The 22,581-nt window shown below is 46.9% G+C and overlaps 1 protein-coding gene across 5 annotated transcripts in view; it reads right to left on the reverse strand.

The window, feature by feature from the left end:
- The window catches only part of LOC140453171 (RNA-binding Raly-like protein), a 1,408,367-nt gene that overhangs the window by 518,554 nt on the left and 867,232 nt on the right, over positions 1–22,581 (reverse strand). Inside the window, exon 1 of one of the 5 annotated variants that reach the window (XM_072547654.1) lies at positions 18,936–19,110. The exons of the other annotated variants lie outside the window; for them this stretch is intronic. Within the exon in view, the coding sequence (XP_072403755.1) occupies positions 18,936–18,972 (37 nt within the window). The 5' untranslated portion in view covers positions 18,973–19,110. Of the gene's footprint in view, positions 1–18,935; positions 19,111–22,581 lie in introns of those variants that run through there. 5 annotated transcript variants of the gene reach the window in all.

Below are 22,581 nucleotides of genomic sequence, written 5' to 3' on the forward strand. Positions count from 1 at the left end.
GGTGGGGAGTGACACAGTTGCTAGGGTTACGCAGGTGACAACAGCAATTCAGATGCTTTAACAGAGAAAGAAAAATGCACAAATCTACAAGTTCCCAACTTGTTCAATGGGATAAACAGCATCTGTTGAATACATTTGCTGTACTATTTGAGAAAGAGGTGCCAGCCCATGACTGTTGACTATTGGTCCTTTCCAAAAATAAACCGACCCTAGCACTGTCTATCTTTGATCCTTTAATGGGACATGGGCCCTATGACCTTAAGCCAAGATGTCAGCTGGAAAACGCTGGGCCACAGTTCAGACTGTGTGGGGCAGCTGTGGGGATATAAAGTGCATAGCAGCATGCCATTCTGGATACCTTCCTTGTCCTTGCCTTGTGACCCCTGACCCTTGGCTAGCCTTTGTTTAGAGTGGAGCAAGATCATCTGGGGATCATGACATCATAAATGATGTCAAACAGATGAGGAAGCATTTGGTCTTTTCGTCTGCTGTGTATCAATATGTCTCTGGACAAAGACAGCTCGCTTGGAGATCCACCTTCAGAATTGCTGCATGTCGTTATAACAACCCTGCATTGATTGGCAGATTCAATTTGGCATTTTAGGTACTCTCGTCGTTCAACACAGAGAAATGTTTATGTAGCGCCCTGCACAGCCATAGCACGTCCCTAGAGTTCTTGGCAGCCAATCACTGCCTTGGTGTCAGGAACCTGGCGGCTACGTGTGTGCACAGCAATGTCACCGTGTCCCGGTTTTATTGGACGTTCATCGCTGGCTGGGTTGCTGGAAGCACTCTGCTCCTCCTTTTCAAATCGCGCTGTGGGATCTGTTACGTCAACCCTGAGAATGCGGCCTCTTCCATAAGACTGATCCTCTGGCTTTGCAGCACTCCCTCGGCACTGCGCTAATCAGGTCTTTGGAAAGGGGATGTAACTCAAGAGTTACTGACTGAGCCATGATTTTCAATTTCTCACAGGGGGGCGTAGTGGAGCAGGAGTGGGCGTGATTTGGAAATAGTGCTCCCAGATGGCATATTGTCTCCTGTATTGACACCTCTAGGATTCTATCATTGAATGTTTTGGGGTTGGGGGAGGCTGCTGTAGAATATAGAAACTCAGTCATGCCCCATTATTGAGGGGCTGGAGAGTCTAGGATGCTTTAGGCTTTGTGACCCAAGGGGTATTGTTGCCCATCTAGGGATTGGCAAGAAATGCTTGCCTGGCTAGCAAAGCTCATGACCCTTCATTTAGCAAAACATAAAGAGTAGCTGAGGCTACTCACAGTGGTGTGTGTAAGAGTGGGAGAGATCATCTATGTGGTGGGAATCAATTCAGGGTGGCATGGTGGCTCAGTCCAAACATATGGAGGTTAGGTGGATTGACCATGCTAAGTTGTCCGTAGTGTCCAGGGATATGCAGGCTAGGTGGGTTAGCTAAGGGCAATGTGGGGTTGCAGAGATGGGATTGGGGTTGGTTGGAATCATCTTTGCAGGGTCAGTGGGCTCAATGGGCTGAATGGCCTATTTCCACATTGCAGGGATTCTAGGAATTGGAGTCTTTTCCATCTGACTCCATAGCTCTGGGCAAAAGTGGGTACTGCAGATGCTGGAGATTAGAGTCAAGATTAGAGTGTTGCTGGAAAAGCACAGCAGGTCAAGCAGCATCCAAGGAGCAGGGAAATCGATGCTTCGGGCAAAAGCCCTTCATCAGAAATCCTGATGATGGGCTTCTGCCCAAAATGCGATTTTCCTGCTCCTCGGATGCTGCCTGACCTGCTGTGCTTTTCCAGCAACACTCTAATCTTGTCCAAAGCTCTGGCCCATAACGTGAACGAAAGGTTTAAATTGCCTTAGCAGCTGAGGCTGCCCCCGGGTGCTCTGGTTGGCTCAGTTGGCTGGTGTGGATCAGACAGGTGCCAACTTTGTGAGGTTCGATCCTTGTAACAGCTAAGGTGATTTCGGCTGCTATCTCCTTGCTGTACCCATTGTGGTAGAGCGGGTCAGTCCTACCTTCAAGAAAAGGGTGCCATAAGCATGGTTACTTGCTGGAAGAGGGTATTGAACATCAGGGATGCGCAAGGGTCATGGAAACAGACCCTTCGGTCCTGCCTATCCATGCCAACCACAATCCCAAACTATACTAGTCCCACCTGCCTGCTCCTGGCCCATGTCCCTCCAAACCTTTCTGAATCTTGTTTCCAGCCATCTGTCTTTTCAAAGTTGTAACTATAACCACATCCTCCACTCCCTCAGGAAGTTCATTCCACAAGTGAACCACCCTCTGTGTAAATAATTTGCCTGTTATGTCTTTTTTAACTCTCTCTCCTCTCACCTCAAATATTTGCGCCCTGGTCTTGAAGTTTCCCCATCCTAGGGAAAAGACAACAGCCATTAACTCTATATTTACCTCTCATTATTTCATAAGCATCTATCAGGTTACCTCTCAACCTCCCACGTTCCCGTGCAAAAAATCCTCAGCCCTTCTCTATCATTCAAACCTTCCATACTTGGCAACATCCTTGTAAATCTCTTCTGAACCCTCTCCAACTTGAGAACATCCTTTCTATAACTGGGCGACCAGAACTGGACAGAGTACTCCAGAAGAGGCCTGGCGACAAGATGTTCAAGTTCCGGACTGTCACATGGAATCTGGCAGTAGCAGCCATCACACCATCTTGTTACGAATTGCAGAGTGTATGAAATATAGACAACTGTTCAAGTTTTTGCTTGTGGTTTGATCTGCTGCATTGCAACTCCAGTACAATCTGACTGCTCTTTAACTCGGACTACTCCTGCATGAGAGCAAATGGCTCAAGAGAGAGGATTGCAGAAGCAATTTACCCCCTTCCCCCTCAACTGAATTATGGGTAAGCTACAGCAATGATGGGAAAGCAAAATTCTCCTTGTAGTAAGTTTGACTAGCACCAGGCACTCAGTTGGAAGCTCTCACCTGGTTCCAGGGAGAAACTGGGTGGCTATTCTGAACCTTCAACAAATCATAGAATCCTAGAATCCCTACAGTGTGAAAACAGGTCAACAGGTCCACACCAACCCTCAGAAGAGTAACCCACCCAGACACATTCCCCTACCTTAGTACTCTACATTTCCCCTGACTAATGCACCTAACCTACACGTCCCTGAACACTATGGACAAATTAGTCCATGGAGCTGTCTTGTCGTAAACAGCCCAGCAGCTAAGTAAAGGAGCCCATGCCATTGCTGGTGCATTTCTCCTGAGTGCATCATGGTGGTTAGCACTGCTGCCTCACAGCGGCAGGGACCTGGGTTCAATTCCAGCCTCAGGTGACCATCTATGTGGAGTTTGCAGGTTCTCCCCGTGTCTGTGTGGGGTTTCCTCTCACAGTCCAAAGATGTGCAGGTTAGTTGGATTGGCCATGCTTAATTGCCCATAGTGTGCAGGGATGTGCAGGCTAGGTGGGTTAGCCATGGGAAATGCAGGGTTGTAGAGTTAGGGTAAGATTCTCTTTGGAGGGTCACTGCAGACTCAATGGGCCGAATTACCTCTATCTGCACTGTAGGAATTCTATGGGTAGCGTAGCTGGGAGTTTGGGAGTGGGGTTGACTCTGGTGTGTATAATGAGGAATGAGTGTCCCATTGCCCTCCTGCTCCCATCTCCCTTCTCCAGTCTGACCACCCACTTTGGCTTCTCAACAGCTGAGAACAAGGAGCTATGACCCATTACTGTTTGACCTCGTCACTTCAAGTCAATGTTAGGAGCACACAGACCTGCAGAAATGTGGAGGATTATGTTATTTATTGACTGAAAGTGATTACCTTATCTTTATAATCCTGTTCTCCCCATTACGACAAGCGATTTAAACATATCGTGTTGGATGACTCTCTGACTCTGTGGTAGTGCTTGCAGCAGGTTTGGTGATGTTGAAAACACTTTGTTTTTAAATTCTATGAGAAGCTATTGGAATGGCCCATAGAATCACAGCAATATACTGTACACCAGCGGCCTTTTGGCCTATCAGTCTGTACTATCAAAAATATACTAAATCTGCACCAGTCCCATTTTCCAGCACTAGCTTGGAATGTTTTGACACTTTAAGTGCCCATCCGAGTACCTTTTAAAGGTTGTGAGGATTTCCCCCTCAACTACCCTCCCTCAGGCAGTGCATTCCAGACTCCCCATCACCCTCTGAGTGAACAGGCTGTTCATAGAGTCACACATCATTTCGGTCCAACCGGTCCATGCCAAACATAATCCCAAACTAAACTAGTCCCACCTACCTGCTCCTGGCCCATATCCCTCCACACCTTTCCTACTGTATTCATGGACTTATCCAAATGTCTGTTAAATGTTGTAATTGTACCCACATCCACCACTCCATCAGGAAGTTCATTCCACACTCTGTGTAAAAGGTTTGCCCCCACCCCCACGTCTTTTTTAAATCTCACTCCTCTCACCTTAAAGACATGCCCCCAGTCCGTCCCTCCAAACATTTCTTATTCGTGTGCTTAACCGAATGCCTGATAAATGTTGTAACTGTACCCGAGTCCATCACTTACTCATTCCACACGCGAACCACTCTCTGTGTTAGAACGCTGCCCCTTGCGTCTTTTTAAAATCTTTCTCCTCTCTCCTTAAAAATATGCCCCCTACTCTTGCAATCCCCTAATCCTAGGGAAAATCCTTTCACCTTATCTAGATCCCCCATGATATTATAAACCTCTACAAGATCACCCCTCAACCTCATACATTCCTGGGAAAAAAAAGTCCCCTTATAACTCAAACCCTCTATCCCCAACAATGTCCTGTAATTTTTTTCTGAATGCTCTCCAGCTTAATAATATCCTTCCTATAACAGGGCAACCAGAACTGGACACAGTACTCCAGAAAAGGACTCACCCATGTCCTGTACAGCCTCAAGATGATGTCCCAACTCCTGTATTCAAAGCCCTGAGCAATGAAGGCAAGCATGCTAAATGCCTTCCCTCACCACCCTGTCTACATGTGACACAAACTTCAAAGAGTTATGTACCTGAAAAGTTATGAACATTTCAAGTTCCCTCTAAATCCCCTGTCTATCGCCTTAAAATTATCCTTCCTTAAGAGCTGATGCAAACTGTCAATCTCCCACAGCTATTTGAACTGTCTATTGAACTGAGTGATGAGATGCTGGGAACAAATATATAGACAAACAGCAGCAGGGTGTATTGATCTCCTGAATTGGGTCCAATTCTCTGAGGAGGTTGGGGATGAATTTACCAATGTAGATTTTCCTTCTTTGACTTTCCTTGGCAGTGTGTGCTGCCTGGACGATTACATGACTCAGTTGGCAAGTTTGGATAAGGAAGGGTCTGTGACTTCACAAGTGTGAATCAGTCTCACTACTCCTGTCCCTACATTACATAAAATCATCAACAAGAGAATTGGCCAAAAAGTGGAGGTGTTTATTTGGGGAGAGAATCTGAGCAGCTCAGTATTTCAGGGCACTGATTTCCTACAAGTGCTGTTGGCTCATGGGTTTTACTCCGACCTAGACTAAGTGGGAGATGTGGTGGACACCGAAGAAGGTTACCTCAGAGTACAACGGGATCTTGATCAGATGGGCCAATGGGCTGAGGATTGGCAGATGGAGTTTAATTTAGATAAATGTGAGGTGCTGCATTTTGGAAAAGCAGGACTTACACACTGGGGAGTGTTGCTGAAAAAAGAGACCTTGGAGTGCAGGTTCATAGTTCCTTGAAAATGGAGTCTCAGGTAGACAGGATAGTAAAGTAGGCGTTTAGTATGCTTTCCTTTATTGGGCAGAGCACTGAGTATAAGTGTTGGGAGATCATGTTGCAGCTAGACAGGACATTGGTTAGACTACTTTTGGAACACTACAAGCAATTCTGGTCTCCCTCCTACAGGAAGGATGCTGTGAAACATGGAAGGGTTCAGAAACGATTACAAGGATGTTGTCAGGGTTGGAGGATTTGAGCTATAGGGAGAGGGTAAATAGGCTGGGGCTGTTTTCCCCGGAGCATCGGAGGCTGAGGGGTGACCTCATAGAGGTTTATAAAATCATGAAGGGCGTGGATAGGATAAATAGATAAGGTCTTTTCTCTGGGTGGGGGCATCCAGGACAGGAGGGCATAGTTTTAGGGTGAGAGGGAAAAGATATAAAAGGCAACTTTTTCACTCAAAGGGTGGTGTGTGTATGGAATGAGCTGCCAGAGGAAGTGGTAGAGGCTGGTACAATCACAACATTTAAAAGGTATCTGAATGGATATATGAATAGGAAGGATTTGGAAGGATATGGTTCAAATGCTGGCAAATGGCATTAGAATAGATTGGGATATCTGGTCAGCATGGGCCAAAGATCTGTTTCCGTGCTGTACATCTCTATGACTCTATGACTCAATTAGACCAAACTTTTCCTGCCTCTTGTTGGCAAATCCAGATGACCTCATCGCAACCACTCACTATAAGCCCATCCATAAGGTGGCACGGGCTATTACTTAGGGTTTGGATCAGGATCAGCAGAGGCTGGCACGGGAAATGGAGACTTCACTCTGGCACAAATCACCACTTTGAGGTATTTCACTTGCCATATGCATCTGTGATACTGACAAGTGGCACTCCCAAGTGGGAGTGTTCATGGTTCCTGTTTCTAAGATATGGATCTAACTGCAGGATGCCCATATCATGAGGGAAATTTATTGCTATGATCCAGTCTAACATGGGCACACACAGAAGCTGTGGCCAATGAATGAGCAATTAGGCTAAGCATTCAAATTGGACTGATCACTAATGATAAGGATATAAAAATGAAGGAGTACAGACACTCAACTGCGAGATGTGACTGATGTTGCAGAAAGTCAGATCCTACTGCAATTAATAAAGCACATCAAAAGGTAAATCACTCTAACTAAAGTCTCCTACAGGTATAGTTTTGTCTGGTCATGACACACAAATATGAAGCAAGGAAAGCTAACCACTTTCATTTGAGTCCAAAAACCATCTTCACTTGTATATTTCAATTGAAAGTTCATTATTCATGGATATAACAATGACAAGGTCAGCATTTATTGTCCATCTCTAATTACCCTTGAGAAAATGGTGGAGAGCTGACTTCTTGAAACACTGCAATCTACGTGACTAAGCTACACTCACGGTGTGCTGTTGAGCAGGGTGTTCAGGATATAGTTTGAAGTCAATTGGCTTGAAGGGGAAAGTGCAAATTGGAATGTTCCCAATTTCTCATTGTCCTTCTAGATAATAATGAACAAAGGTATGGAAGGTGCCGTCTAAGGATCTTTGGTAAATTTCTGCAGTGCATCTCAAGAATGGTACACACTGCTGATACTGAGTGTGGAGTGGTGGAGATGGTGAGTGTTTAAGGAGGTAGATGGTCCATCTATAATTGCAATGGATGTGATGCCACCTTATCAACTATGTTCAATGTTTCGGGTGACAAAACTCAGGAACATATCTTAAGTATGCAGCTCGAACATTGTTTTCTTTTCTCAAGGTGTCCTGCTTCCATTCAGAATGGAAAATAAATTGACCTACTGAACGTAATAGAGATGTTTCTAACCTAGATGTGTCTTTCTAAAGACACATTGACTCCAAAACCCTGGCCAATGATTTTGAAGCTCTATTGGAAAGGATGATTGCACAATGTAAAAGAGATGTAGAGAAGTCCAGAGATGTTTCTAGAGATGGGGAAGAATTCAAAATCCAGTTGACGGTGGTCAGTAATGACATTTTCTTGTCAGCGCCATTTTAACTTGGCGCTGAACCTTGATTTGTTCTGTCATACGTTGTAACCATGGCAACAGCGACAGTGTTGTCCCATTAACAGAACACTCATCTCCTGAATACGTTTAAGGTAAAAACGATGACTGCAGATGCTGAAAACCAAATACTGGATTAGTGGTGCTGGAAGAGCACAGCAGTTCAGGCAACACCCAACGAGCAGCGAAATCGACGTTTCGGGCAAAAGCCCTTCATCAGGATGAAGGGCTTTTGCCCGAAACGTCGATTTTGCTGCTCGTTGGATGCTGCCTGAACTGCTGTGCTCTTCCAGCACCACTAATCCAGTATCCTGAATACGTTTGCTCGATTTTAAATCCGATCCAATCAGCAACAACAATTGCCCCTAATCTTTAAAACGAACATTCAGCACTGTAAGGTATACTAAAGGACTTCTAATGAACACCACAATTCAAAGTGTGATACTGCGTCACATAAAGACATGTTGACTCCAAAAGCCTGGTCAATGATGTTTTAAGCTCTGTTTTAACGGATGGTCGCATAATTCAAAAGAGGTGTAGAGAATTCTAGAGCTTCGATTAGAGCAGGTAAAAGCACAACAATTATCTTTGACGTGTAGAACACTGGAGTTGGACAAGAGATGGACAGATATCTTTGAGGTTTCTAAGTCTGGAGGAGAACCTAGATAAGGTGGGGTCTTGGAAGGATTTGGAAACTCGGACAAAAATGTCCAAATCAGCTCATAGCTCAAGCAGAAGCTCATAGAAATCAGTGAGCACAGGGGTGATGACAGAACAGGCCTTGCTGCATATTAAGGTAAAGGCGCCAAAGGTTTGGATGAAACTCAAGTTTACTGACAGCAGAAACCAGCCACAGGTCAATGGAATAGTCAACACAAGAGGTCACAAAGGTTATCGATGAGGATTTCAGCTGTTGAGATGAGAGCGATGTCACATGATTTTGCGGCATGGTACGGTTTTCGGGATGATGTGAATGTGAGATTGGAAGCTCATCAAATGCAACACTGAAGTTGCATCCAAGCCCAGCTGATTGCAGACATTTTCAGGGCAACAGAGTGAGTCTGTAGCTATGGGACAGAGTACAGAGCCTGGAATAAAAACCACTGCTTCCGTCTTCCTGATATTTAATTCAGGGAAATTCCTGCTCATCCAGAACTGGATATCAGATGAGCCACTTGATATTTCAAAAGTGGAAGTGTTGAGAGAGAGAGAGGGTAGTCAGTGTTGTCAGTGAAGGAGGTTGTCAGTGAAGAGTGACACTGAGCTTTCAGATGCTGTCACTGAGGAGCAGTGTGTGGTTGGGGCATACGAAGGGATCAAAGATAGATCCTTGAGGAGGCCAGATGCAATGGTACTGGACGAGCAAGGGTAACCGTTGACAGTAATGCTCTGGCTATGATTAGATGGGTAAGAATGGAAGTGGGAGGGAGCAGAGAGTGGAGAGCTGTTGGAGGAGGACGGCACAATCAAAACCTTCAGCCAGCTCGAGACGGGTGAGGAGGAAACGTTGACCTTTGTCACAGCGTGACTTTGGTAAGATCTCTCTGAGTACTACCACAGGGCCAGAAATGTGAGCGTAGAAATTCAAACATGGAGTCTGTGAGAGATGGCAACAGGTTCAGGGAGACAATAATGTCAGCAAGGGCTTGATAGAGGAAAGGGAGGTCGCAAATGGGGTAATAGTTTGCAAGGTCGGTAGGGGCACGTTTTCAGGTGAAGGGATGACGATGGCAGGCTTAAAGGAGAGAGGGACAACATTTAATTAGAGACAGCCATTGACAGTATGGATGAACATGGGCACTGAGGGAGGTTTTCCCTATAAGGTGTGGGACCCCCTCCATCGCAGGAGTTTTAGACCATTTAGACTTGGATCATGAAAGAAAACACAATGTGGTCTAAACTTCGCCAACCTCGGAAGTAAATCGAATGCCAGGAATGTACCGCTCTGGCAAACAAATGGCAGGCTGTGATTGGTCCAGAAGATTTAGAGTGTGACACAAATTGCCATTTCAGAGCTCATGGTTCTATTCAGGAATGAGCTTTCTGAAATAGGGATTTTTGGTGAGATACTAGGTCGGATTTCCTGAGGACTGACACAGATCTAGAAGGATAGAATGCCAAGTGGGAATGATGCCGGGCCACTAGCTGGGGAGCAATGCAGTGTTTGGGGAAGGTTGAGGGGGTGAGTGAAATCAGGTCTCGCAGGGTGAAGGGTGGAGGGTGAGTCCAGCAAGGGCGGGGTATCTGGTTCAGACTGGCAGGGGTTAAAGGTGACTGGGGAGGTCAGAACAATGTCCGGGGTCTGCTGGGTCAGGCTCTGGGATCTGTAAGATGCCGAGGGGAGGGAGTTGTATTAGGTACGTATGAGGTTGGTTTAATGGTTACTCAGGGCTTACACAATGTATACACTAGTCAAATTGTTCCTGAGTAACTTTTTAACTTCACTTCATCAGAACCCTCTGAATTGCCCCACTTAAGTGGATACTTTCAGATGGTTACAGGTCCATGGAATCTACCCACCAGAGGATTAGAGTCAATGAGTCATAGAGATGTACAGCACGGAAACAGACCCTTCGGTCCAACTCGTCCATGACAACCAGTTATCCCAAACTAGCTCCACCTACCAGCATGTGGCCCATATCCCTCTAAACCCTTCCTATTCATATACCCATCCAGATGCCTTTTAAATGTTGTAATTGTACCAGCCTCCACCATTTCCTCTGGCAGCTCATTCCATACACGTATCACCCTCTGCGTGAAAAAGTTTCCCCTTAGGTCCTTTTTATATCTTCCCCCTCTCACCCTAAACCTATGCCCTCTAGTTCTGGGCTCCCCCACCCCAGGGAAAAGACCTTGTCTGTTTACCCTATCCGAGCCCCTCATGATTTTATAAACCTGTATAAAGTCACCCCTCAGCCTCCAACAGTCCAGGGAAAACAGCCCCAGCCTGTTCAGCCTCTCCTTATAGCTCAAACCCTCCAACCCTGGCAACATCCTTGTAAATCTTTTCTGAACCCTTTCAAGTTTCACAACATCGGATTATTCAATTTCCTAGGCTATTCCTTCAATGTTTGCTATGATGGAGATTCTGCAGGGATTGGGTCTCAATGTGTAACTCTCATCCATGCTGGAATAATAATTGTCCATGTACCAGCAATGTAGGTGGAAACAGGAAAGAGGTTCTACTGAGGGAACATGAGCAGCTAGGGGCGAAGTTAAACAGCAGAACCCAAATGGTAATAATCTCTAGATTACTAGCTGAGCCATGAGCACGGTGGCACAGTGGTTAGCTCTGCTGCCTCACAGCGCCAGAGACCCGGGTTCAATTCCTGCCTCAGGCGACTGACTGTGTGGAGTTTGCACATTCTTTCCGTGTTTGTTTGGGTTTCCTCTGGGTGCTCCGGTTTCCTCCCACAGTCCAAAGATGTGCAGGTTAGGCGAATTGGCCAGGCTAAGTTGCCCGTAGTGTTAGGGGAATAGGTCTGGGTGGGTTGCACTCCGGCGAGTCGGTGTGGGCTTGTTAGGCCGAAGGGCCTGTTTCCACACTGTATCTAATCTAATCAAATTGGTACATGGTCAACAAGGTTAAAGAGATCAATGTGTGGCTCAAAGATTGGTGTGGGAGAAATAGACCTGAATTCCTGGACATTGGCACCAGTACAGGGGAAGGAGAGAGCTGTCCTGATTGCACTGGCCTCACCTGAACCATGCTGGGACATAGTGCTGGCCAACTGCATAACTAGGGTTAGGGTTTGAACTAAATGGGAGATCAGTTTCATGGGAAATTATGGAAAACGGGAGGGCTCAGGAAACATTATTAAAGTTTCCAGAACAAGTAACGGGACAGAGAGTATGGAAAGGGTCAGGAATCTAACTTCAGGCCCAGCAGATAAGGGGACAACTACTCAAAGGGAAGGGGTCAACACAGGACTGACAGTGTTGCACATAAATGCGTGCAGCGTATGATACAAAGTACACGTAGTGTAGATTGAAATTGGCGGGTACAATACTGTGTGTGTTACAGAGACATGGCTGCAAGGGGACCAGGGCTAGGGACTAAATATCCACATCCTAGCAAAAGGACAGGTTGATGGGCAGAGGGGGTGGAGCTACCTTGTCAGTTAAAACTGAAACGAAATCAATAGCAAGAAGGGATATAGAGTCGGAAGGCGTAGAATCTCTGTGGGTAGAGTTGAGGAACCGCAAAGGAAAGAATAGATCACAATGGGAGTTGTGTACAGGCCTCCAAGCAGTAGTCAGGATGTGGGGGAAGGAAAATAAATCAGGAGAGAGAAAAGAAATGTAAGAAAGGCACAACTGCAATAGTCATGGGGGACTTCAATATGCAGGTGGACTGGGGAAGAATCAGACTGGTAAGTGAACCTCAAGAAAAGGAATTCATGGAATGTCTATGATTGTGAGCAGATTGTGGCAGATCCCATTAGGGAACAGGAAATTCTGGATTTGGTGATGTGTAATGAGGCAGACTGGATTAAGGAGCTGACAGTGAAGGACCCCAAGGGGGCAGTGACCATTATATGATCGAATTCACCCCGCAGTTTGAGGGGGAGAAGCTGGAATCAGATTTAACGGTATTCTAATCGTGTAAAGGCAACTACAAAGACATGAGGGAGGAGCTGGGCCGGAATTGATTGTAAGGGAAACCTAGCAGGGAAGGCAAGGGAGCAGCAATGGCAGGCGTTTCTGGGGTAATTCAGGACACACAACAGAAATCCATCCCATAGAAGCAGAAACATACTAAGGGTAACCGTGGCTGACAGGGAGAGTCAGGAACAGTTTAAAAGCAAAGATGCAAGCATATAATTTGGGGAAGATTAGTGGGAAACCAGAGGAATAGGAAGCCTTTGAAAACCAGCAGAGGACAAGTAAAAAAGCAATAGAGGGTGAGGAGATGAAATATGAGAGTAAGCTAGCAATAATACAAAAGAAGATTGCAAGTTTTTGTTAGATACATAAAATGCAGGAGAGAGACAAGAGTGGACATTGAAAAATGAGGCTGGAGAATGGGGAACAAAGAAATGGCAGAGGAACTCAACAGATACTTTGCGTCAATTCTCACAGTGGAAGACACCAGCAGCATACCAGAACTTCAAGAGAGTCAGAGGGCAGAGGTGAGAGCAGTCGGCATCACTGAGGAGAAGACGCTGGGGAAGCTGAAAGGTCTGAAGGTGGATAAATCACCTGGACTGGATGGACTACACCCCAGAGTTCTGAAGGAGATAGCTGAGGACATTGTAGTGACATTGGTGGTGATCTTTCAGGAGTCACTGGAATCAAAGAGGGTCCCAGAGGACTGGGAAATGGCTGATGTAACACCCCTGTTTAAGAAGGGAAGGAGGCAGAAGACAGGAAACTATGGAGTCAGAGAGTCAAAAGACATGGATCCAGAACTTTTGGTGTAACTTGTCCACACTGAATGGACATCCCAATCTGACCTATGGCTGGAAATGATAATATATTCATTTCACAGGTCGGCGCAACATTGAGGGCTAAAGGACCTGTACTGCACTATAACGTTCTATATTCTATTCATGCATTTCAGCTCCAGCAGTGGACAAGTCGATGAATTTAATCAGGATCTGGCAAGGTGGAATGAGCTTTGTACAGAGTGCAGGCACCAGCATCCTCCAACTGCTCCAGATATCTGCAAAAGCCAACACTTAGAAGTTTAAAGTGAGGAGGCCCTGTTGCCGAACCATGAGATATTTCTTTGCTCTGCTGATAGGTATTTGACTCCTGAAGAGCACGGAAATTCTGGGATAGATCCTTGATCTGTGTTGTGCTCACTAATCTCAGTCTGGGCAGAGGTACACTCAACCTCAGGACCACATACGTTGGAGTCGGGAGCGTGATCGCTGTCCAGGATCAGCAGAAATGATATACTGCAGCTAAAACAAGGTTTGGAAGAGTTAAGTTACACAAACCAAGTTCCCCATCTCTCGGGTAGGGAAAGCTGAACTAATTAAGATTAACACAGGCTAGATTCACAATTCCTTCAGCGATAAATCATAGAATCATATCATCCCTACAATGCGGAAACAGGCCCTTCGGCCCAACAAGTCCATACCAACCCTCTGAAGAATAACCCAGTCTCCGATCCTATCACTTTATATTTCTCCTCACTAATGCACCTAACCTACATATCTCTGAACACTATGGACAATTTAGTTGGCCAATTCACCTAATCTGCACATCTTTGGACTTCAAGAGAATCAGGGGGCAGAGGTGAGTGTCGTGGCCATCATTAGAGTCATAGAGATGTACAGCGTGGAAACAGACCCTTCGGTCCAACCCATCCATGCCGACCCGATATCCCAACCCAATCTAGTCCCACCCGGCCCATATTCCTCCAAACCCTTCCTATTCATATACCCATCCAAATGCCTCTTAAATGTTGCAATTGTACCAGCCTCCACCACAACCTCTGGCAGCTCATTCCATACACGTACCACCCTCTGTGTGAAAAAGTTGCCCCTTAGGTCCCTTTTATATCTTTTCCCTCTCACCCTAAACCAATGCCCTCTAGTTCTGGACTCCCCAATCCCAGGGAAAAGGCTTTGTCTATTTATCCTATCCATGCCCCTCATAATTTTGTAAACCTCTATGAGGTCACCCCTCAGCCTCCGACACTCCAGGGAAAACAGCCCCAGCCTGTTCAGCCTCTCCCTGTAGCTCAAATCCTCCAACCCTGGCAACATCCTTGTAAATCTTTTCTGAACCCTTTCAGTTTTCACAACATCTTTCCAATAGGAAGGAGACCAGAATTACACACAATATTCCAACAGTGGCCCAACCAATGTCCTGTACAGCCGCAACATGACCTCCCAACCCCTGTACTCAATACTCTGACCAATAAAGGAAAGCACGAAGGAGAAGGTGCCGGGAAGCTGAAAGGTCTGAAGGTGGATAAATCACCTGGGCCGGATGGATGAAGGGACATAATCTTCAGATTCGAGCTCAACCTTTCAGACGTGACTCCGGGAAGCACAAGAGAGAGCGCAAACCTCTCCCTTTCCCGAGGAGCTAAGGATCGGTTGAAAATTAAAAACTGAGACTGATCATTTCACTGTGCCTGAAGGGGTCTGGAACCAAGACGATTAAGTGGCACGGAGGTGCAGGAGCAGATCTAACTGAGTGGAGAAACAGGCTCGAGTGGAAGGTTCGGTGAGCTGGGCGAGGAGAAGGCAGAAACTGTGAAGCCTACAGCTCACTGAGACCAGCGGCCCGCTGAGAATAGGCAAAGGACTACCTGGAGTTACAGTAAGGAAGGGGTAGTCCGCTGGTGAGGAAAATAGCACAAGAGCAATCAGAAAATGGATGTGTTTTGTGCAGGAGATGGAGGGAATGATCTGCGTTTAGGAACAGGGAACTCTTTGATCTCTGGGAGTATAATAGCTCTTGACAGGGAGGCTGAAGCATTCATTCAATCAAGTGTGCCACATCAAACATGGCTAGGGCATCGGCAAGAATGATCCATTGAATCACTGACTTACCAACACAGCACAGTATACCAGCTGCCCCCTAAAATATACAGGTGGGTGCTCCTGTGGTCTTATAACAGTCAACCACAAAGGATGGTGCTCACTCCCTGAACGCCCCTGTGAATACAGTCTCCCTTCCAAAGATCCCAGTCACGACATGGTTCCAGCACAGCAACGGGCCATTCGGCCCATCATACCAACACTGACTCTCAATAAGATCATAAAATAAAGTGCCAAAAGAGAAAATGCTGGAAAAGCTCAGAAGGTCTGGCAGCATCTGTAAGGGGAGAAAAGAGCTGACGTTTCGTGTCTAACTGACCCATTGTCAAAGCCGGTTCATAAAATAAAGTATCTGATGGTGTCAATCTTTGGCGTTTGCTCAGTTCTGAGTTTCTTTGCCCACACTGATGGGAATAGGGGAGCGTGCACCTGAATTTATATAGTGCCTCAGTGACGCTTCTCATGCAGTAAGTGACACTGAAGTGTAGTTTTTTTTTAGATGGTAGATGACCTGTTTCAGCTGCATGCAATGAGGATCAACTTTGGCCCTTACATGAAGAAGGCCCTCTGTCCTCTTCCGAATTCCCTTTGCAGACTACTTCTGAGAACACAGCACTTACCAGCACCCCTCAACGCCACCCCCCCCCCTGCAAACCCCAGTCCAACTTAATGCCCGTATCTCCGGACACTGAGCCTCACACAGGGTTGTGGTTCCACAGGCATCGGCAACCAGGTGGCCAGTTCCATTATGAGTCAACAGTGGGCTATTCAGCTGTGGAGGCATCACAGCCCCAGCCCGATCCTGTCCTCTGTGAAGGTCTGCAAACTCTTAGAGCTTGGAATGAGGAAAGGAGGGAGTCACTGAATGACGGAGTAGGGCAGACTAGAGACCATCTCTCCTCCTCCATTCCCCGACTCCCTCATAGTCACTCAGATGAGGCTGAACTGGATCTGGCCAGGAGGTCTCAGTACCATATCAGGCTGGGGAGTGACATCACTGAGCTACTGGGGAACTCCACAGGGCTTAACAACTTTGTTTCTGGAAATGATTGACCAAAATAAATACCTCGAGTTATATAGTGTTTAAGACAGTAAGACTGCACACCCAAAAGCAAGCCTTATTCAACTGAAGGATAGGGAATCAAAAAATCAGGAGTCCCACTCCTACTGTGTGGCACCCTCCACAGACGGCCACTTAGAGTTATATAGACATACAGCATTGAAACAGACCCTTCGGTCCAACCAGTCCATGCTGACCATAACCCCAAACTAAACTAGTCCCACCTGCCTGCGCTTGACCCATATCCCTCCAAACATTCCATATTCAAATGTCCAAATGTCTCTTAAAGGTTGTAACTGCACCTACCTCCATCACTTCCTCTGGAAGTTCATTCCACACTCTCTCTGTAAAACAAAAAAATTGCCCCTCGTCTTTCTTAAATCTTTCTCTTCTCATTTTAAAAACACTCTTGAAACACCCCACCCTAGGGAAAAGACACCTGCCAATTCCCTTACTGAGTGCCTCTCATGATTTTATAAACTTATATAAGTCACCTCTCAGCCGCTGATGCTCCAGGGAAAAAGGTCCCAGCCCATCCAGCCCTTCTTTATAACTCACCCCTTCCTTTCCTGGCAGCATCCTGGTAAATCTTTTCTGAGCCCTCCCCTGTTTAATAATAGCCTTACTATAACAAGGCAACCAGAAGATGCCTCACCAACCTCAACATGACGTCCCAACTCCATTACTCAAAGGTCTCGACTTTATTCTGCATTGAGTAGATGAGATGGTTTTTGGGAATAGAGAACAAGGGTAAAAAATAGCTACTTGCTATGGGCATGGGTCAGGCTGGATGAACCCACACACCTTTTCCTAAACATCACTCCCCGATGCTCATAAAGAAATGTGTGATACATGATTGCACCTTGCACGTGTAGAATCATAAAAGATACAAGAAGACTTCTGAGGTTTCTGAAGGTTCTTGGACCAACTATCAAATTAGATCTCTAACGCTGTTCTTTCCCAGTAGTCTTGCAAAATGTCTCCTTTTTGAAGGATTTATCCAATACCTGTTGTTAAATTACTAGGGAATCCACTTTGAGTGGCCTTTCTGAGTGTACACTCTCGGTAAATAAATACATCATTTATATGTAATAATTCTAAGTTAAACTACATAAGGACAGTTCCTGAACAGTTCACTATGTTACAAGACTCCTGTCTGCTGGAACATGTCACTAATAGACATTGCAACACCAATTTACAAACCTCTGTAAGAATCTGCTCCACATCACATATGGAGTTTAGATTAGATTAGATTCCCTACAGAATGGAAACAGGCCCTTCGGCCAGACAAGTCCACACTGACTCTGTGAAGACTAATCCACCCAGACCCTAATCAGGGTGGCATGGTGGCTCAGTGGTTAGCACTGCTGCCTCACAGCACCAGGGTCCCAGGTTCAATTCCGTCCTCAGACGACTGTCTGTGTGGAGTTTGGGCATTCTCCCTCTGTCTGCGTGGGTTTCCTTCGGGTGCTCTGATTTCCTCCCACAGTCCAAAGATGTGCAGGTCAGGTGAACTGGCCATGCTAAATTACCCATAGCGTTAGGTGCATTAGTCAGAGGCAAATGGGTCTGGGTGGGTTACTCTTCGGAGGGTCGGTGTGGACTGGTTGGGCCGAAGGGCCTGTTTCCACACTGTAGGGAGTCTAATCTAATGCACCTAACACTCTGGGCAATTCACCGGGCCTGCACATCTTTGTGATCGTGGGAAGAAACTGGAGCACCCGGAGGAAACCCACACAGACACAGGGAGAATGTTCAGACTCCACACAGACAGTATCCCAAGGTTGGAATCAAACCTGGGTTCCTGACACTATGAGGCAGCAGTGCTAACCACTGAGCCACCATGCCGCCCCACAGTTGCTGTTATTGCTCTGTAACACAGTAGTTATTTGCCAGAATCTGGCCTGTGAAAATGCCAGGGAATTTGGTACCGAGTGGACTGGCAACTATGCCATGACAGTCTTCCTTCAGGGGGCACAGAACCCTCTGTTTGCCCTCCAGCCTGTGTGCTGACCAGTTGAAATGCCCGCTGAATGGAATAGCAAAGGAACTGCAAATGTGTTTTGCAACATGCTGCCCTCATTAAGCATGCAAACAGCTTCCCACCTCTCCCCCCCCATCCCCCACCCACCCCCCCCCCACCCCACAAACACAAATGAAAACAGCTCCCAGGTGTTTGTGACTTCATTTATTTACCACCCTTTGGTATTGTTCAGTGAACTGAAAAAAAAACTTACACTGCTGTTTCTCTGTGGCTTGGGGTAATACAACACTGTGCAGGGCACCTCGTATACAGGGTCACAGACACACACACACACACACATGCACCACACACACAGGCTCAAGCACTTTCCTCTCAAACCTACACTTGAGGCAATTGCTCCACTCTTTGCATGTGTCTGTGTACAGAGTGTGAAGAGCCAGAGGGGAGAGAAAGGGGAGGGAAGGAGAGAGAGAGAGAGAGAGAGAGGGAAGGAAGCCAAGGGGCAAGGGAAGGAGTGTGGGAGGAGGACAGAGGGGCAAAGGTGGTTGCATTTCTGCCTCTCGCCCCTCAGCATGCACCCCCATCCCGGAGTTTCAGACCTCCACCTCAGAACGAATGCAGGACATGGGAAATACTCACATCTCTGGTTGCGACGTTTGGTTTTGAACAGAGTCATGCCAAGCGCAGTGCTATTCTGCAATCAGGTTCTTACAATTCACAGGCTGAGCTGTGCCGTGGTCTCTTCAACTGAAGCAGCAGCAATCTCTCTGTCTCTCTCTCTCTCTCCCCCACATACACACATTCAGCACCCAGCCTGTCACCAGTACATCGCTGCTGGGCATTACACACGGACTGTACCAAATCCAGTTCGCAAGGCAGGGAGGATACCAGGCTGTGCCACAAAGGGGGCCTGTTGAGCTGCTCACACAATCTCCCAGCTCCAGGCAGGCAGATAATCCTTCCCGTCTCAATTCGATTTCGAGCTGACAATCCCCTCCACCGGGGCGAGCCCTCAGTTCGCAAACAAACAAACAAGCACCCCGCCTGCCATTCCCCTCGCCGTTTCCTGCCCAGCCGAGAGGAAGGACTCCCATTACTAAAGATGTTTGTCTCCTGTGGGCTGTGTGCAGTTTGTGCTGGTCACTGAACCATTCCCATCCACTGGGTGGGGGTAAATGCTGACAAGGCCCCCACGTGAAAAGCAGCATACGCTGGGAGATCAACCCATCATTTGAAAGCTTTCCCAGGAAAACTGGGCCAGTTTGTCTTGTATATTTCCCACCTGGAGGGTCAGCGCAGCCCGTTCACTGGCACGATAATTTTGTTTGCACTGGCTTCTCCCCTCTCATAGAATCCCCACAGTGTGGAAGCAGGCCACTCAGCCCATCGAGTCACATCGCCCCTCTGAAAAGCATCCCAGCCAGACCCTGCCCATCCCTCCATTTCCCACGCCTCAACCACCCATCCCTGGACACTCTGGGCAATTGAGCGTGGCTAATCCAACCTAAGCCACAGGGAGAACGTGCAAACTCCACACAGGCCATCACCCAAGGCTGGGGTCGAAGTTAGATCCCTGGTGCTGTGAGGCAGCAGTGCTAACCACTGAGCCACCGTGCCGCCCCAGTGTGTCAATGGTTAGTTCTTGGTTGTGAAAACCGTAACTATAGTTAAAAAGCAGCAAACTGTAACCAGCGAATGGGACCACCAATCTGCTCCTCACCACCTTCGTCTTTCTCGCTTTCCTGCTTTGAACACCCCTCCTTTACCACCTGCGTTTTATTGACCACATGGCCATGCCTTTCAGCAGCCAACAACATCGCCTCATGGAGCACCTTTGATGTAGAAAAAGGTGTTCCAGCATTCTCAGAGAAAACTTGGACACCGTGCTGCATAAGGACAGGCCAGGTCAAAGGAGCAAATTTGAAGGAAGATTTTAAAAGGGGATAGAAAGGAGCTGTCGGGCAGAAAGTTCGAGGAAGGAAATTCCAGAGGCTGGACTGAGTGCAGCTGGAATCTCCATTGATGAAACGATGGAAATCCAAGGTGGCGAAATTGATTGAGGTACAGGGTTGTATGCTATGGTTGGATCCAGAAGAGAACTTGGTAAAAATTGTAGGAGTGTTTTGATAGCATGCCAAACATTGCATTTTTAGTCAGGCATGGTAGACACTAAGAATTTACAGGCCCAGAGCTCACCTCTGCCAGGAGGCTGCTGGAGTGAGTTATCTCCCAGTGGTTATGAGATCTTACATTACGTCCCAATACTGAGGTAAACGTAGATAGTCGCATTAATCCTTAACACCTGGAACCTGGATGAAGTGGAAAAGAAGTTACCTCAGTGACTAGGGGGCATTGATTGAAAAACTAGAGGGGAGTTGTGTAAGAGGAAAATTGTGTCCACCCAGACGATGTGGTGGGGGGGGGGGGCTGGAACTCACTGCCTGAGGGAGAGGCAGAAACTCTGGACTTATCTCGAAATCTCGAAGGTGTGGAACTCTAATACCAGAATCTACAGGGCAACGGGCTAAATGTTAGAAAGGTGGATTAGGGTTGGTATCAACATGATGGGCCAAACGGCCTTTTCTGTGCAGTAAGTGTGCCATCCCCATTATACCTTCCCGGCATTCTCACAGTAGAACAAACATAATTAGTTCCGAGCAAGGGTCCCTCAACCCGAAACATTAACTCTGACCTCAACAGATGTGACCAGACCTGCCAAGTTTTTCCCAGCAACTTCTGCTCTCGAAGCACGATCAGTGTCAGAACGCGAAGCTGAAAATTAGTCAGCCACATTGCGATTTTGGATACTTCAGGAAGCTGAAAGGGGTCCGGGGGGATGGTGGGGGAAGGGGAGGTTAGTATCGCTGCCCCAGGCCAGACACTCTGGGTTCTGGTCCCAGTCCTGGATTCGAAGGGCCCTCAAAAGAAGATGCATTCGTTGTGAAGCCGAACATGTTGGTGATCAGCTTGCAAAACATACCCCAAAGGCAGGCTGGGGAGAGTCAGAGAGATTCCTAGTTAACCAAGGGGATGGAAAGGAATTGGAGTCACTACCATCAATCTTCAATTCTCAGGGCACAACATGCAGGTAAATGTGTACGTGGCTGGCTCTCTCTCCAGAAGGTGGCTCAGTGGTTAGCACCGCTGCCTCACAGCGCCAGGAACCTGGGTTCGATTCCAGTCTTGAGCGACTGTCTGTGTGGAGTTTGCACATTCCCCCTGTGTCTGCGTGGGTTTCCTCCGGGTGCTCCAGTTTCCTCCCACAGTCCAAAGATGTGCAGGTCAGGGTGAATTGGCCACGCTAAATTGCCCATAGTGTTAGGTAGATTAGTCAGGGATAAATGTAAGGGAATGGGTCTGGGTAGGTTGCTGTTTGGAGGGTCGGTGTGGACTGGTTGGGCTGAAGAGCCTGTTTCCACACTGTAGGGAATCTAATCTAATCAATGCACTCAATAAATGAGTCTTGGAAATGCCTCGGGTTTTACGGGATCACCACTTTGATCGGGGAGAGAGAGAGATAGAAGCCTTGAAACAGTGTGAGGTTTATCAAACGTACGTTGATGTTTGAGGTCTTGCAACAGTTGAAAAGAGCACTTGAACTAATGAATAGACTCAATTCTTGAGCGGCGAGGTCACCTTGGATCGCTCACAGAGCTGACCATGCAGGGTATAAATAATCATTGGTTGTCGCAGGTTTTCAATGCATGTACTGAGGTGTATGAGAAAGCTGTAGCTATCCTCTGTACCCAACTGTGAAACCAGACAAAGGGGCCAAGACAGAGAACCTGCAGTTTCCCCTCTAGACCAGGACTCTGAGAATTAGCAGGGACTCAAATACCGTGAGTTTTGTTCATGTAAGTCTTTTCTGGTTGAGTTAAATAGCAAGCTGGACAGAAGTGTCAATTTTTCATTGAGATAAAGACAGAATGTCTGTGTGAAAAAGACAGTTATAGAGTCATAGAGGTGTACAGCACGGAAACAGACCCTTTGGTCCAACTCGTCCATGCCGACCTAACCTAGCCTCATCCCATTTGCAAGCACATGACCCATATCCCTCTAAACCCTTCCTGTTCATATACTCATCTGGATGCCTTTTAAATCTTGTAATTGTACCAGCTTCCACCACTTCCTCTGGCAGCTCATTCCATACACACACACACACATACACACACCACCCTCTGTGTGAAAACGTTGGCCCTTAGTCCCCTTTTATATCTTTCCTCTCTCACCCCAAAACTATGCCCTCTAGTTCTGGACTCCCACACCCCATGCAAAAGACCTTGTC

Source organism: Chiloscyllium punctatum, chromosome 26 (assembly GCF_047496795.1).
Source record: "Chiloscyllium punctatum isolate Juve2018m chromosome 26, sChiPun1.3, whole genome shotgun sequence".
NCBI lineage: Eukaryota > Metazoa > Chordata > Chondrichthyes > Orectolobiformes > Hemiscylliidae > Chiloscyllium > Chiloscyllium punctatum.